Source organism: Malaya genurostris, chromosome 3 (genome assembly GCF_030247185.1).
Source record: "Malaya genurostris strain Urasoe2022 chromosome 3, Malgen_1.1, whole genome shotgun sequence".
NCBI lineage: Eukaryota > Metazoa > Arthropoda > Insecta > Diptera > Culicidae > Malaya > Malaya genurostris.
In genome coordinates, this window is record NC_080572.1 from 24,209,841 (window position 1) to 24,226,302 (window position 16,462).

Here is a 16,462-nt window from a genome sequence, read left to right on the forward strand (position 1 = left end):
GGCGTTCTTTAAGTGTTTGTATATTGATGAGCATGCAGCGTGCTTCATATGATGGTAGAGGAAATGTTGTCCAGTTTAATTTACGAAGTGCATATAAAAGAAATTGTTTTTGAATAGATTCGATGCGTTCTTCGTGAATAATATTATATGGATTCCATACTAGGCTGCAATATTCCAAAATAGGTCTGACAGTTTGCAGTCCATGAGATTTTGTAACCAAATAAACCATTGATAGTTCCATGAATGATTTGCTGAATTTTATCCAAGTCCGTCTACCGGTATCTTTTTTTTCCATAATTCAAATCGTCATAGAGAATCGTAAAAAATGTGTAGGCCATATTAGTACATGGTTGAATGAACCGAATTTCACTATGACGATATCCAACTTTCGGTTCCGGAAGTACCGACAATAATAATCAAATATGATGAAATGGAGCTCACTTCACTTTCTCACTTCAAATGTAGTAGTATTATGCAACAGAAATCTTCAAAACTATTTTCTGAACTTTTTTAAATTATAGTATTTCGGGAATTTCTGCTGTATATTACATAGGAGAAAATGAAAATGAGAAAGGCATCATTACACCACTAGGTGGATTAAAACAGGTTTTTATTATTGTTCTTTATTGTGCCTTGAATTTAATCTCCATCTCATTTAGTTTTGACACTGTTCGCTTCGCATCATTCATTATTATTCATTACTATTCTGATTTCGGGAGGGTTCGGGCCCCTCGGTACCCCCTCTGGGTACGTGAAAAACTTAGTGAGGATTAGGGTATCTCTTGCTTACAGCTCGCATATTTGTTCATTTACCTCGTCGTCGTTGCTGTTGTTATTTTTAGTGAAATATGATAATACAACCGTATATGTAATAAACAATCATTGTTTTAGTGGTCTAATTAATAAGAACGATTGTTTTATACTGACGGTCGTTTTGACCACTGATTATAGACTTTATCAAGGGAAACTGTAAGTTTGATGATTATATAGGATTGTATAAAATATAAAAAACTTGGTGTTAACTTACTATCTTATCGTTTCTCGTTTGCAGAAGAACTTCCCCATCACTTCTGAAACAATCAGACGACGTTAACAAGCGTCTTTTACCAGTCATAAGGAAGCACAAAGGATCAACCCTACATTAGTAGGACCAATCCAACGACACTTCTTTTGCTGCAAAAAGATATGAACTAACTAAATTTACCGGAGCTTCACCGAAAAAAGCTACGTTATTATGAACACAGAACTTCATAAACAACCCAAATCTGTTAAAACAGAACAACAGCAACAAAGAACAGGTTAACAAAACCTTCTTTTGTTCCTCCTACATCCTCTTTTTTTTACCCCGTTTCCAAAATATTTACTTTTCGGAAGACCACTAAAGTCGAAAACCAGCATGCGGGCCACCCGCCGGGCCTTCGTAGCCTGGGGATGTTTCCCGCGGACCCACACGGACCGAAAGATGCGGCCAGCATAGATATTTACCAACGCCATCTGGTAGACTCATGCAATATCCAATTCATCGACCACTGCCGATCGCCAGCTGAAAGCTGAATTTTCGAGAATCCGAGATGACATAGTCTAATGATACTATTCTAGTTTTAAGTTAGTCGTTAATTAAAATTAGAAAATACCCGTGGCATCTTAGAGCTAAAGTAGTGTGCCTAAAAATATATTATATTATTAAATAATGTCGAAATTGCAAATCGTATCGAATTTCAATCGTAACGTGTGACAATCGATTGAACATTCCATCAGATTTCGAGGTAAGTTCCACTTTAGAGTTTTTCGTCATTATTTATGGTACTTTCAGAGCCGGTATTCAGGAACTAGCATAACCCAAGATGATTCCCAATTAATACGCCAAAAAATTTACATCTTCTATATCAGTATGAATATTAAAAACTCATCATCTGTAATTCCAGAATCAGATAAAATTCACCAATTTTGTATGGGACCTTAAGTCCTTTAATTTGAATTTTTGTTTTTGAAGTTCGATTTGGCCTTTTTGAGAAAATGATTGAGCTTTGATAAACGATTCGATACTGGAACCGGAATTCTTGAATCGGTGTATCCGAAATCAGTTAAATTCACTTGAGGAGTGTGTAGACATCTTTGAGAAATTGTAGGGCGAATTAAAATTTGGGGGTACATTCCGAATCCAAAAAAGAATACCGCTTAAACATTTTTATTTATATTTATCACCCTGTATCTCCTAAACCAGAAGTCGGATCTGACTAAAAAGTAAGAGGTTTTATAGGATTTTAAGACCTCTCATTTGAATCATAGATGATTCTTAGATTTCATTTGAATCTTAGATCAGTTCAGCCATCTACGAGAATTATTTTTTTTAATTATTTTAATTTCATTTCACATATCATCCTGTGGTTCCGCAATCAGAAGTCGGATCCAAACGAAATTCATATGAATCTGAGTTTGTAGAAAACGGTTTAGACATCTCCGAGAAAATTGAGTGAAATTATTTGTGACGCACGCATTTGCTGATCTCGACAAACTGAGTCGTATGGTATATGGAAGTTATGTTTTTCCAGTATTTTTTTCTGTAAGTAAAGGGTGATTTTTTAAGAGCTTGAGAACTTTTTAAACAATAAAACGCATAAAATTTGCAAAATCTCATCGGTTCTTTATTTTAAACGTTAGATTGGTACATGACATTTACTTTTTGAAGATAATTTCATTTAAATGTTGACAGCGGCTGCGTCTTAGGTGGTCCATTCGGAAAATCCGCTTTTTTATCGACAAATTTTGTTCAGCGATGAGGCTCATTTCTGGTTGAATGGCTACGTAAATAAGCAAAATTGCCGCATTTGGAGTGAAGAGCAACCAGAAGCCGTTCAAGAACTGCCCATGCATCCCGAAAAATGCACTGTTTGGTGTGGTTTGTACGCTGGTGGAATCATTGGACCGTATTTTTTCAAAGATGCTGTTGGACGCAACGTTACAGTGAATGGCGATCGCTATCGTTCGATGCTAACAAACTTTTTGTTGCCAAAAATGGAAGAACTGAACTTGGTTGACATGTGGTTTCAACAAGATGGCGCTACATGCCACACAGCTCGCGATTCTATGGCCATTTTGAGGGAAAACTTCGGAGAACAATTCATCTCAAGAAATGGACCGGTAAGTTGGCCACCAAGATCATGCGATTTGACGCCTTTAGACTATTTTTTGTGGGGCTACGTCAAGTCTAAAGTCTACAGAAATAAGCCAGTAACTATTCCAGCTTTGGAAGACAACATTTCCGAAGAAATTCGGGCTATTCCGGCCGAAATGCTCGAAAAAGTTGCCCAAAATTGGACTTTCCGAATGGACCACCTAAGACGCAGCCGCGGTCAACATTTAAATGAAATTATCTTCAAAAAGTAAATGTCATGTACCAATCTAACGTTTAAAATAAAGAACCGATGAGATTTTGCAAATTTTATGCGTTTTATTGTTTAAAAAAGTTCTCAAGCTCTTAAAAAATCACCCTTTAGTTTAAATCAATATAATTATGGAATTACTCGAGCTAAATCGATTGGTATATGACATTCGGCCCTCCGGGTCTCGGAAATTTTGAGCGAATTCTATACCTATTATATATATATATATATATATATATATATATATATATATATATATATATATATATATATATATATATATATATATATATATATATATATATATATATATATATATATATATATATATATATATATATATATATATATATATATATATATATATATATATATATATATATAAAGAGGTAAAAATAAGTTAACAAAACCTGATTGTCTGAGAGACGATTTTTTTTTTGTTTCGATTACAGAGGTCATCCGCCTCTTACGGCCAGAAAAATTTTCTGACCCTATGTGTAAGTTCGGGAATCGAACCCAGGCGGGCTGCAAGAAAGGCATCGGAACTCGTCCACTGAAGACGAAATTAAATAAAAGAAATTTTGCAAATCAGAAATGAATTGTTAGTTTTACAGTTCCTGAGATCTTAAAAAAAATTCTTTGCTTCTTTGAAATTGATTTCAATTTTCCCAGATTCTTCCCGTTCAAGTTGGGTTGTTTTCTCATAAAACTATCTACAACATTTTTAGTATGTGGCTGATGAATTTAGTTTTAGATATGATCTTTTAAAAAAATAAACCTCACTTTTGCAGCAATTTTTAAGCGTTGAGCTCTTTATGTCACATTGCTTTAAACTGACCGAAATAAAACACTACTCGCATATGAAATTAAAACATTTATATTGCAAAAAATATCTATTCAGCACAATGAAAACTGTTTTTTGTTTTTCGATTATAGAGGTTTTGACCTCAGGGTAGTTCACCTCTTCGGGCCAGAAAGATGTCCTGCTCCTACGTGCGCGGCTGGGAATCTAACCCAGGCGAGCTGTTTGAAAGGCATCGACCAATTCTCCGCCAGCAGACAGCAATTTTGTTTAGCTAAAGTGTTGTGAGAAAATAAACAGATATGTTAGTTAGGTCAATAAAATTGAAGTTTAGTTAACAACTATATTGCATCACAACGGCAAGTGAATGTTTTGATGAGTTGTGTATTGAAATGCGCAGTAGACAAAACCTGCACTTCAACACGCTGGACTTTAGTGGAAGCAATAACATTAACATCCACGTTATTGACTCCTCGAAGAACCAGCCCAGCAGTGATGTTCATCATAAAATTAGATCCCAAGTAAGAAAAACGTGATTAGTTTAGTGTAAAATAAAAGTTTATTTTTTATTAATTTAATAAAAAAAAATTTCAACCGGTTGTTTCCAGGGCGCAAAACAACTATTGCAAAATTGAAATTTTCTAATCTAATGGTTCTCTGTATAAAGGAATTGTTTCAGATGTATGTAATATCATATTTTGCCTAGAAATTATGATTAACTAGTAATGGAGACTGAAGGTTTGGATACGATAAGAAAGACATAATACATAGGACATAGCTGTAGTATTGGAAAGATCCAAAAATGTTATATATGTATATAAAAAATATAAACTATGACAGTATCGATTGTTTGCCTTCCGCAGAGGATCCTGCGTTTCTCTGTAATATTTGAAGCCATTTGAAGCAAACATTGCATTGGGTGGGATTGGTCGATGTAACGACGACCTCGAAACACGATTTGCTCTGCATTCCAAATGGGTTTTTGAAAATGGGATGAAAGTTAATTGCATGTGTAAACAAAACTCACGAAAATAAGCCGCAGTAAACATCAGATAACTAACGTTAACTGATAATCTATGTGTTCTAAAATTTTGTGTTGTAATCAAAATTTGATTTCGTTTTATAGAAATATTTTAAAATTTTCATTGAAATATCAGTTCTGTTAAAAGAGAAACGAAAAACATACTTGTAACTTCAAATTTAAGAGCTTAGCCAATATGCAAGCCATCGAATTCACACACCTGAAAATATATCCTACTAGCTTGAACAGTGAAGCCAAATTATTCTTTCAAAATGTTCGATAGGCCCTAGTACTTGATGAACCCGCTTCTAGTGAGTCTACTATTCTTATTTCACTGAATAATAAAGACCTCAGATAAGTTCTAGAGATGTTAGAAACGATTACCTAAAACCCGCCCACACTTCGATGAGTAAATTCCAGCAGCACAGGTGTGAAATGTTTATGGACATACCACGTGTACACAAATCAGAAGCTTTAATTTCGTTCTTCTAGTCCGTGGTGTTGGTTGGCAGGCAGGTCATTTGCATCTTTACACTACTCTGGGTATGCTAATGAAACGTAGAACCAAAGTTTCGGTGCGGGATGGAAAGAGGTTCAACAGCGAAGTGTGCTGGAAATGTAAAATAATTATACGCACAGCGAAATCTATCGGCTGGAGCTGCTCGATGGGAAGCACGATCGATTGATAACGGTTGCGGTCGAGTCTTGAAACACGTATTGATTTCAGACGAAAACCAGTATATGGAATAAGGTGTATAAACGATTCTGTCGGTTAGGGGAAAATCCATAACAATTCGCTTTGACGGAATCTGGCTATTGGCAGGGGGTGGTAAAATATAAAGAATTTTGTAGTTGTCTTGCTGTTATTGTTGAAGTTGATTTCGGTAGCCTCTGGTGGGCGCTGTGCTGTTCGAATCGTAGCACCGTTGACCTACCGCAATAAACAGACCGGAACGTGCCGAGGTGGGAGCGAAAATATAAACGATCTCGATTTAAAAGCCGAACCAATAGATTCTTCCGATTTTTTATATTCTAGACCCATAAAACAGTTATTTGGATCGCTTTGATCCATTGCGTTATCGAATTGCGTATTACGACCAGTTAAAAGATTTATTGTAGCAGTAGAAATATGAGAAAATTTCAGTTGGATTGATCGATTCATGAAAATAACTGTTACGCGAAAATAAATCGATGGCTTACAGTTCCGATTTTGTGGCTGAATTAGATTCAGTTTCCGATAAACTTCAATTTTTTTGTATTTCTTTATGACATAAATATACATTTTAACCATTCATAAACCACGCAGACTCTCTATGGAAAAGAGGAAAAGGGGGTTTCATAAAAAACTACATATGTCTACGAGGGGGTAGAGGAGGGGTTTGGTAAAAGGTTACGTAGTCTCATAATTTTTTTATTGAAAAATATACAACTGCGAAATTCAGTCGAAAAAAGGTAAATGTCTTGCATTGTGGAAGTACAAATTTTCGAAAAATACTCTTCAGAGACTAAACGCGAACAAACTTTATATCTTTCCTGTTGAATTGCTCATTTAAATCACTTTTCGAAGAAACCCCATTCTCTTTCCCATCGTTTGATAATCATTGTATAGCATTGCCACTAGTGTATCTGTAATAACAAGGAATTCATAGCACCACCAGGTGAACGACTTTCAATGTTAAGAACGCGGCAAAATAAACGATATAACAAACTTCCAACACAAATAGACTATTGTTGCAATCGGGGAATTAGTTTTGCGTTTTTTTTAGACGAATTTCTAAAGTTTCGTGGTTGTTTCGCGAATTTCCGAAACAACACGGTACGTATCCCCCGACTAAAAAAACCTTAGTGTAGTCTCATCTTGTTGAACAACATCATTTGTCTAGACCACGGAAATTGCCACTTGCAATAATTCTAACTCTAAATGTCATTTCCCATCGGCTAAGCCCTCTATACGTGGGCTCGAGCATTGACTACCATTTGCTTATGTTCATTTGGCATGCCGTCCCCTTAGTTGAGCATCCGTAGTCGGTGAGTAAATTTTTCTAGATCCAGAATTTTTGAGATGTAGAATATATTTCCCGAAACAAATCATATTTGTCATCGGCAGCACAAAAGATGATAGCAGATTCCGAATCCTCGAATGATTTGGATAAACGCTGCGTTTACTGGGACAAATTACTCAATAATCAGCGGTAGAAAGTTTACATTGAATACTCCCGCAAAGTTCACCCGGATTGTGCGTTCAGTCGACAGCTTTTTCATATGTGTTAATTGTTTCCATGAGTTAGACAGTAAATTATATTACGAGTGAATTGTTTTTATTCATTTAAGTTATAGTCTAAACTTTAAAACTATTGCCTTTTATTTCAAATTCTTATTCCTCATCTAATCTATCTCATTTACACACAATATTTGGTCATTTTTGTTTGTTTTTATTTGATAATATAAGTTTAAAGGCACATTGCTTAAGCTAATATTTGGTCATGTCTTATTGTTTCCCGCATTAAAATGTGACCGGCCATTTTCGCGCCAACCATTTTGAGATTTTCAATTTTGAGGTTAGTGCACTCCAACCCAGATTGCGCTCGTATTAGTGGGGGTATGCACCTCAAACTAAATGCGCTTTGTAACTGAAAGTTGTAGCTTTCGAACAGTATATAACATCTCGAGTGAAACTATCATTTTCCGCACTATTTTTCGCGCAAGACCGAAAGTGGCAATGTCTAGTAACACTAAGTACACATACATTCGATTTTTTCGACAAACGCTTCATTTGAATAACAGGATATTGGCTATTGTTTTCGATCTGCTTCTGACTAGTGCTCAAAAAAGGCAAAACAACATATTGGGCCGTATGAATAAAATGTAGTATAGTGTGTTGTTTGAAGTATCTTTTAGAAAACAAAGTCCATAGAGTAAAACACGTTTGATATGAATAAAAAAACAAGTTCAAACATGTAGTTTATACTACCTTAGAATTTGAGTATTTATTGCATACCGTATCGACTCGTAGCCGGAAAAGCTGGAATAAGTATACGCAAAGCAAGAAACGTACTTACTGCTCCAAAAATGCGACTTTATTTAATTTTTCTACATCACTTTATCAGCAAATACACGAGTAACAACCTCTGGAGCTACCTAACGAAAATTGTAGTAAATACTAGATGTTCGAAAGTTGTTGTGTAGTAAAGTCTCTGCTTTTGACAGGAAAGTGGTCCACATGTAGCATTTACTACCGAAATTCAAGCATGTTACGTTTTATTCATACGGCCCATTATCTCATTGTTGGGCTCATGACTGTCACGATATTTTTAAGGATATTCCTCGCGATATTCACGAAGCGTTCACGTTAACTGACCGATTATGTTTATTAGGATCACATTTGGTTAAAATTTTACTGGATTTTCAATCGTGTTGATGAATTTTCTTAGGAAAACTATAAAACATGCTGAATGAAGTCGTGATAACACTATTTGTCACCGAAAATAGACTCAACAAAATTTCCATCATGTTTTGTAAAAACGAAGAATCTACGGAGACTTGTAGTCATTGCATTGCATTGTCAACCGTCAATAAACCATGTCTAGTGGATAATTTTTCAAAAATTTTCGTTTAGCATATATTTATAATGATAAAGTAAGTTTTTAATAAAACAAAAAAATTGAAAAGCAGTTTGCGTCATGTTGTAATAAAGAATGCTTGTGCTTTTTGCATATTATTTCTGATTGTCGATTGCTGTGAACAGACACCATTTCAGTTCAATTGTAATGCTCAGTTTGTACCCCAGCACCGTCTATTTTGCACTCTCAGTGCCCTGAACTCGTCAACTGCAAGATTTTCCACAAGCGATTTGCTTCAACTGCGATGTTGTAATGATTTTATTATCACACCGAAAGTTACGCCATGTAGAGCAAGCAACTTCAGTACTTCCACGCCAACTTCCTTCTGCTGGCTGGGTATTGTTGTGTTGGCAGCTGCAGATAGCAAAGGCTTCACTTGAGTTCGAGTTGGACTGTGTCGGGTGTTGAGACCTTTATTCCCATCAACAACAGCAGCATTCAGATAAAACTTTGTTCCATGCATATGCAAGCTGTTTTTTCTATTGCTTTTCCTGTCTGCATTTGGTTTCTCTAGGTTCAATCAAGACAAAAGTGAAAATAAGGGTAAATGTACCAATAGTGGAATATGTAAAAAAAATGCTTACATTAACATGTATTTATTATGCATCAATATTCATAAAACGGGGTTTGATTGCATTTCTCACGAACAATAAGAGAACGTAGAAAATTTATAATTACACCATTTCCATTGCAAGAAAGCTCAAATATCAAATATCAAACACTATCGTTTACAAAACGTTTGATTGAGATTCACTAAGTAAAAATGGTTCCTAGCGGGTTACCGATTGATAACAAGAACTAGAGCATTCACCTTATTTTTTCTTGTGGCATTCCCCTTCATGAGAACTGATCGTGAAACTAACAAAACGATTCAAATCAAACGTTAAATAAAAAGGTCAGAACATACTAGAGTTCATCTAGTATAGTGTCAAGATTAGCTGAAGGCTCAGGCCAATGACTTTCTTTGTTATCTGATAAGTTATTATTTTGCCTAGGTGTCTGGAAATTCCAGAATAAAGTAGTTTCAATGTCCTATGTTTAGGTTTCGAGATAAGCATATTTCTGAAATAAGAAATTCAAAAGCTGTGAGATCATGTAGCAAACTTTACTTGCTTGCTCGGCCACCCATGGAAGCTGACTATCAATATCATCCATCCTTAGCAGCCTAGATAGCCGTGTAGTGTTGTTAGCGGTTTCCAACTGGCTAAGAGTAACATTACGGTCCACCTGTCCCGGTGGTATAAGTCCACCAAACAGATAAGCCATGTGGCATTCGGCGGAATTACACGAAAAGACCGAAATCAGCATTTTGGCGAAAAAATTAGTTGATTTTCTGATTTTACTTAGTTATTTTTTGAGACATCTAAAATAAATCTTACTTTTGCTAATTTAGACTTTTTAATTCTAATATCCTTAATAATAATAATAAAATATTTGTTGAAATGGCTATTTTTTTAGTTGAATTCACCAATTAAACGTGCGGTCATTTCTTAGCTACGGCACACTTCATTTCCATTCAATTAATTTTTTAGTTGAATTAGAGAAATAAAACGTTGTTTTCAACCAACATAAATAGATAAATAGTTGAATTGGTTTCTGCAATTTGCAGCTATATGGCGCTCTGTCACCGAAAAACGTTAACACCGTAATGACTACTAGCCACTAGATGGCACACTAATAACGAAAAAAAAATTCCGCCGCAGTTGTCTTTTCTATGTTGGCAAGTATAAATATGACGTTGTATTTGAGAAAAAGCCATAAACAAAACATAAACTTCTTTTTGAAAATTTTTCTTCTAAATCATTGTTTTCTCCATTCGACTTCGCGGTATCACTGAAAACTTCGAGCCCTCGGAAAACAAAAATCGAATACAAGTAGTACATCGGACGGTGTCGCCCGGCAGGCTGGAAAATACAAAAAACATCATTTGACATATACAATTAGAGTGCATTCGAAACGAACTTCACTTTTCCACGTAAAAACATTATTACGCACAATCGCTTCAAGTGTGCACAAATTTTGAATAAATGCACTTGCCACTAAGAGTTTACGGCATTTTTACATATCGGTGTAGAAATTTATATATGGATATATCGTAACACATGCGTAAAACATCAAAACAATTTGCAAGCAGTTTCAACCAGACTGTCTTTTTTAGCTTCTTGATGGACTGTTTTGCTTTGACACGTCTCATGAGTTTTTGGCCAATAAACTTTGTTAATAAAATCAATTTCATTTTTGTTTTCTTTATGTTGTCCTTCTGTAATGATGGTGATAGACAAATAGTAACAAATTTTCGGATTTTAATAACAATATTAGTTGTCAATGAGAATTTCGTGTAGGATTGAAATATTGCTGGTTTGTGTCCAGGATATCGCCAACTAAACACATTCTCTAAAAATAAGACTTTTTTCAGCAAAGTAAATTCTCAATTTTAACTAATTTTATAGTTATTTTGAATATTTTGTTGTTAAAATCAACTAATTCAAAAACAGTAATACGAATTAGGTGCAGAGCTAATTTCGGTCGTTCCGTGTAATTTCAACCAAGAATCAATCCACTCGTTGCCTGTTCCATGTCGTAAAAGGCCACAAAGATAGGAGCTCCCTAATCAAGGTGTATTTCAGTTCCGATGATTGAATGGCTACAGGAGCTTAAATAATGCAGTCAGTCGTGAACGGAATATCTTGGGGTATACCCTTACTGTGTTAAGCGAAGCTCTGGCACAGTGGACGATTTAATTATTCGCAACTCGTGGGATTTAAATGATTAAAACATTTACAAAAATCCTTCCATGGTTCGCTATAGGCGATTATATACCAATATATTTGGTTTCTTCTAGTTTTTGTATGAAAAGTGCTGGAGATGGAGTGTACATTACTTTAATTGATAATGGTTAGAGTAACACAAATCAAGCATAAATGTACAGCAACTTTGAATCTTTTCATACTTCTGGAAGAAGGTAAAGCTATAGCTTTGGTTCAAGAATCATATTTCCAACAGAGGAACTTCTACGTTGGAAAGTTATTAAACTCAGTCTCCGTTGGCTTCAATAAGAACGGTATGACTAATCCACGTGAAATGCATCGAGCATGCATACTTGTAAATAATGCTCTCGATGTATCTCCCATATCGGAGCTCACAAGTTTTGATATTTGTGCTGTCACGTTTGTTTTCACTATTGATGGTATAAACAGGAAATATGTCTATTTTTCGGCTTATTTGCCGCATAACCAACCTTTGCCAAGTAATGATTAAAAAAAATAGTATCATCAGACCTAATTGGCTCAAGTGGAGGTTTTTGACGTAACTCTCTGCTCTGATTCGCATGAGTTGGTATATTGGTTCGTCCCCGATGAGCTCGAATCTTCTTTATCTGATTGCAAGCCTTGCGATCTGTTGAGCAATGAATGATTGATTGATCATATCGTTTATTTATGTATGGCTTTAATCAAGCTTAGAGTAATGGTGGTTGTCAGGTTAAATTATCTGTAAATCCGGGCAAAACATCAATGGTGCTTTTCACTCATCGTAGGATTATCACAGGAGCTCGTCTGTTACAGTTCTTCGGTTCAGAGGTCACTGTGGTCGATCAAGTTAAATACGTCGGGGTTATTCTTGATTCAAAACTGAATTGGTATGCTCACATTGACTTCAAGATTAAGAGTGCTTGCATGGCTTTCGGCCAATGCAAACGAGCTTTTGGAAAATCATGGGGACTCAAACCCAGATACATTCATTGGATCTACACAAATATTGTTAGACCAATTTTAGCACATATTTTAGCATTGTATGGTGACAGAAAGGAGAAGTTGCGACAGTCAAACTTAAATTGTCCCCAAAGGATGGTCCTAATGGCAATGACAGGAGCATTCACGACAACTCCTACTGCTGCTCTAGAGGCGCTACTGTGCATTAAACCACTACATGTGTTCCTAAAACAAGAAGCATTATCTTGTGCATACCGTCTTAAGGTTACAGGGCTTTGGAACAGTAACCCTAAAGACTATTCTACTAGCTACACTCGCTTGTGCTCTCAAATGGTTACCTGGGATAAGTATTTACTCGCTCCTAGTGACCTAACTCTCTCATGCAGTTTTTCTTTCAAAACATTCAATGTGAGTTATTCTCTTCGTGAGGAATGGTTGTCTGGAACGACAACTTGATGAACACATAGTTTGTTATACGGACGGTTCTCTGTTGAACGGCCGTGCTGGTGCTTGTGTCTACTGTCGTGAAATGAGACTAGAGCAGTTTCATTCACTTTTTGGATACTGTACTGTGTTCCAAACAGAAATCTACTCGATTCTGTGTAGGGTACAATCGGAATTTCAGCAGCGAATCTGTGGTAAACGAATTTATTTTTATTTTGACTATCAGACAGCTTTGAAGGCACTTAGTTTGAATGATTCACGATCGTGAATTTACGCTTAGTGATCGCATGTCGAACACTATTTGAAGACCTCAGCATTCCAGTTTACTTCTTATCCGGCATTCTGGTATTACTGGAAATGAATGGGCTGATGAGATGGCTAATGTTGGTGCAACGAATAATTTCGTTGGTCCTGAATCAGCTTTGCTACCGTCACCCAGGTAGCAATTAAAACATGTTAAAATTGGCATGTTTCACGATTACTACAGAATGGTTATTTTTGTTGGATATGTTAGACAAGTGATTTCACGTTAATATTATTGCTTGTGAAACCAACTCAAAAACCTGTAAGGATTATGTTCTATCTCGGTTTTATTAACTGACTATACACTATGTTTATTTGAACAGTTTCATTTCCGGATTTCTCATAACAAATATTACAGCAGTGAAACAAATCAAACAAGAGACTTGTGGCACATTATACAAACAAAGTGCGCTTTTTCAATGTCACAATCGTTTGCGAGAAGAGTTCAGAAATACAATACAAGAACAATGTTTGCTACTTGGGCAATTTGTTGGATAAAGAACAAGATTCGTTTTTGGGCTGCATCCAAACAGGCTAGCAACCGACGCAGCTTACAAACCTGCGCTCAAACAACAGCATATTTACCAGGTCTGAATCAAAAAATGACTCAACCAACATGGCTACTATTCAGCGTGCTGAGTATTATTCGTGTGATTTGTGTAAATGCAATAACGGTATTTTATATCATCTAATATGTAACTGTCCAACATTGACGCAACTACGTATCCGGGTTTTTGGTTCTCCATACATGGTTGAATCTTTGTATCCATTTGCGGGAAGTTGTACTTTTCTGTTACAATTCGAAAAAAATGCAGCTAAAGCACTTCGAATGCTCTCAGAAACTTACAGTTCTGAGTAAAAGATCGTGTCGGGAGTGGTTTCAACGTTTTAAAAATGGTGATTTCGATGTCGAAGACAAACATGGTGGTGGAAGAAGAAAAAACTTCAAAGATGAACGACTAGAAGCATTGCTTGACGAAGATTCGTGCCAAACCCAAGAAGAGATTGCCGAATTGTCAGAAAGCCATTTCAAAACGTTTCAAGATCCTGAGCATGGTTCAGAAAGAAGGAAACTGGGTGCCGTACGAGTTGAAACCTCCTTCAACACGACAACGCTCGGCCTCACATCGTAAAAGTGGTCAAAAAGTACCTGGAAACGCTGAAATGGGAATTCTTGCCCCACTCACCGTATTCCCCAGATGTCGCCCCTTCTGACTTCCACCTATTCCGTTCGATGACATCCATTTTGTATTATACTTAAAAAGTTTTAGAAGATTGTTTGGCATACCTTATGGGGTGTCGAATTTACTTCTGCTCATACATCTTGCGAATTGTTCTGCATTCTTTCGGGAATGTTGAATGGTGTGACTTTTTTTTAATCTCTAAATCCTCTCGGGAATTTATCAGCTTCTTGATATTATATTTCTTTTATGCAATTTGACCTTCTGTTTCAACAGACGTCCAGGTCAGGGCTCGAACGTACAACAACTGGCTTGTAAGAGCAGCTCCCTATGCATTGAACCGCCAACCCGATTTTTTTACATATCAGCCAGCAATTCCGGAACCGGAAATCGAAAAAAAACAGTTCAGGAATTTTGTATGGGACAACAAGATCATTCATTTTAATCTAAGTTTGTTAGAATCGGTCCAGCCATTCCTGAGAAAACTGAGTGTACAAAAATGTTACATACATTTATACATACACATACACACATTCACACATACATACAGACACTTTGCGTATTCTACGAATTAAGTCGAATGATCTGAGGTTATGAAAACACTGGCAAAACCGCTACAAACTAAATAAAAAAACTTCGATTACAACAATTAATCCAACACGAGAGAAAGCAGGTTCGAATCCTGCTCGAGGGCATTTCACCAATGACTTCTATAATTTTCAAAAAGTTTCTTATATTTTTCGGCATCAATAAACTTGACCTGGTTATTTTTATATTACGCGATATGATTAGAAGTTTTAGTTTCCATTAGTGGTAATATGATACAACATAATTATCTGTAGCATCAATCAACATTGCAACATAAGAGGAGCTATGAAATATTTATGCATTGCTCTAAACTTGCATCCGACACCCACAAGAGAAATCGTAAATGGTATGTAATGCATTTTCTATTATTTATTGGAAACGCTTCCCTCGACTGACTGGAGTTGTTAGAACCTGAACCCCGAGAGTTCCCTTATTCGGAGTTGATTAGAGTTATTTATAGGTTGATAATATTTATCGCATTCACTGTTGTTTTCGTTACGATGAATCCTGGTAAAGACCAGACGAAACAGTGACACAAAGCAGAAAGAATACAGAATAAAACGAGAATACACACTGGGGGATAAAAAGTAAGCACGTCCAAGAACTGCAGCTACCAAACGAAATGCCCTCGACCACGACCGGTATCCAATGACTCAACGTGTTGAAAAGACGTCTCGGACAATGATATAACTGAGAGGAGCAACTGTTTGTCCTGTCACCGACAAGAAGTGCACTCGGATTCGACAAGTGCACACTATACACAAGTAGCAGACGAGTATACTCAAAAGGTGTTAACATCAATTACTACGACATGTAGATAGAACTTAGAGCTATTGACTTATTTGAATCTTCAACGCAGAATCCGAATCCGCAAAATCAGAATCAAAAATATTAGGTGTTAAATAAAAAGAAATGAACTATGGTACAATGTTACTTATAATCAAATTTTTCCATCCATACTCTCTTCATGACTCATGAATTGCAACATTTTTCACGTATAGACTATTTCAAGCTCCGAAGAACATTTTTAATCGCAAACATACTATTTTTTCGTTTTAAAATATCATTTAATTTCTCAAGTCCGAGCAGCCCATTGAAACTATTCGCTTTTTTCGCCTGATTGGAGATCGAACATGAGAAAACGAACACATTCAGTAGCACATCGCGATAATTAGCGCTAAAGCGTGATCATTTCCATTCCGCTACCAGTGGCAATCGAGCGGTCTCCAGACGGTGAATCACAAAACGCCGATCTCAAATTACACACAAATCCAGTCAACGAAGCACTAATTGAACATCGAAAATTACTCACTACCACACCGCTACGATTTCTCGTACTCGTTTCGAGATCAGCTCCCTGCCAGTGACCCTCACCACCGACGGATAGCAGGCACAGTCTATAATTTATCC

The 16,462-nt window shown here is 36.2% G+C and overlaps 1 protein-coding gene across 6 annotated transcripts in view; it reads right to left on the bottom strand.

Moving 5' to 3' along the window:
- The window catches only part of LOC131438346 (uncharacterized), a 164,803-nt gene that overhangs the window by 116,609 nt on the left and 31,732 nt on the right, over positions 1 to 16,462 (bottom strand). The window contains exon 2 of one of the 6 annotated variants that reach the window (XM_058608305.1): positions 4,274 to 4,459. The exons of the other annotated variants lie outside the window; for them this stretch is intronic. Within the exon in view, the coding sequence (XP_058464288.1) occupies positions 4,341 to 4,459 (119 nt within the window). The 3' untranslated portion in view covers positions 4,274 to 4,340. Of the gene's footprint in view, positions 1 to 4,273; positions 4,460 to 16,462 lie in introns of those variants that run through there. 6 annotated transcript variants of the gene reach the window in all.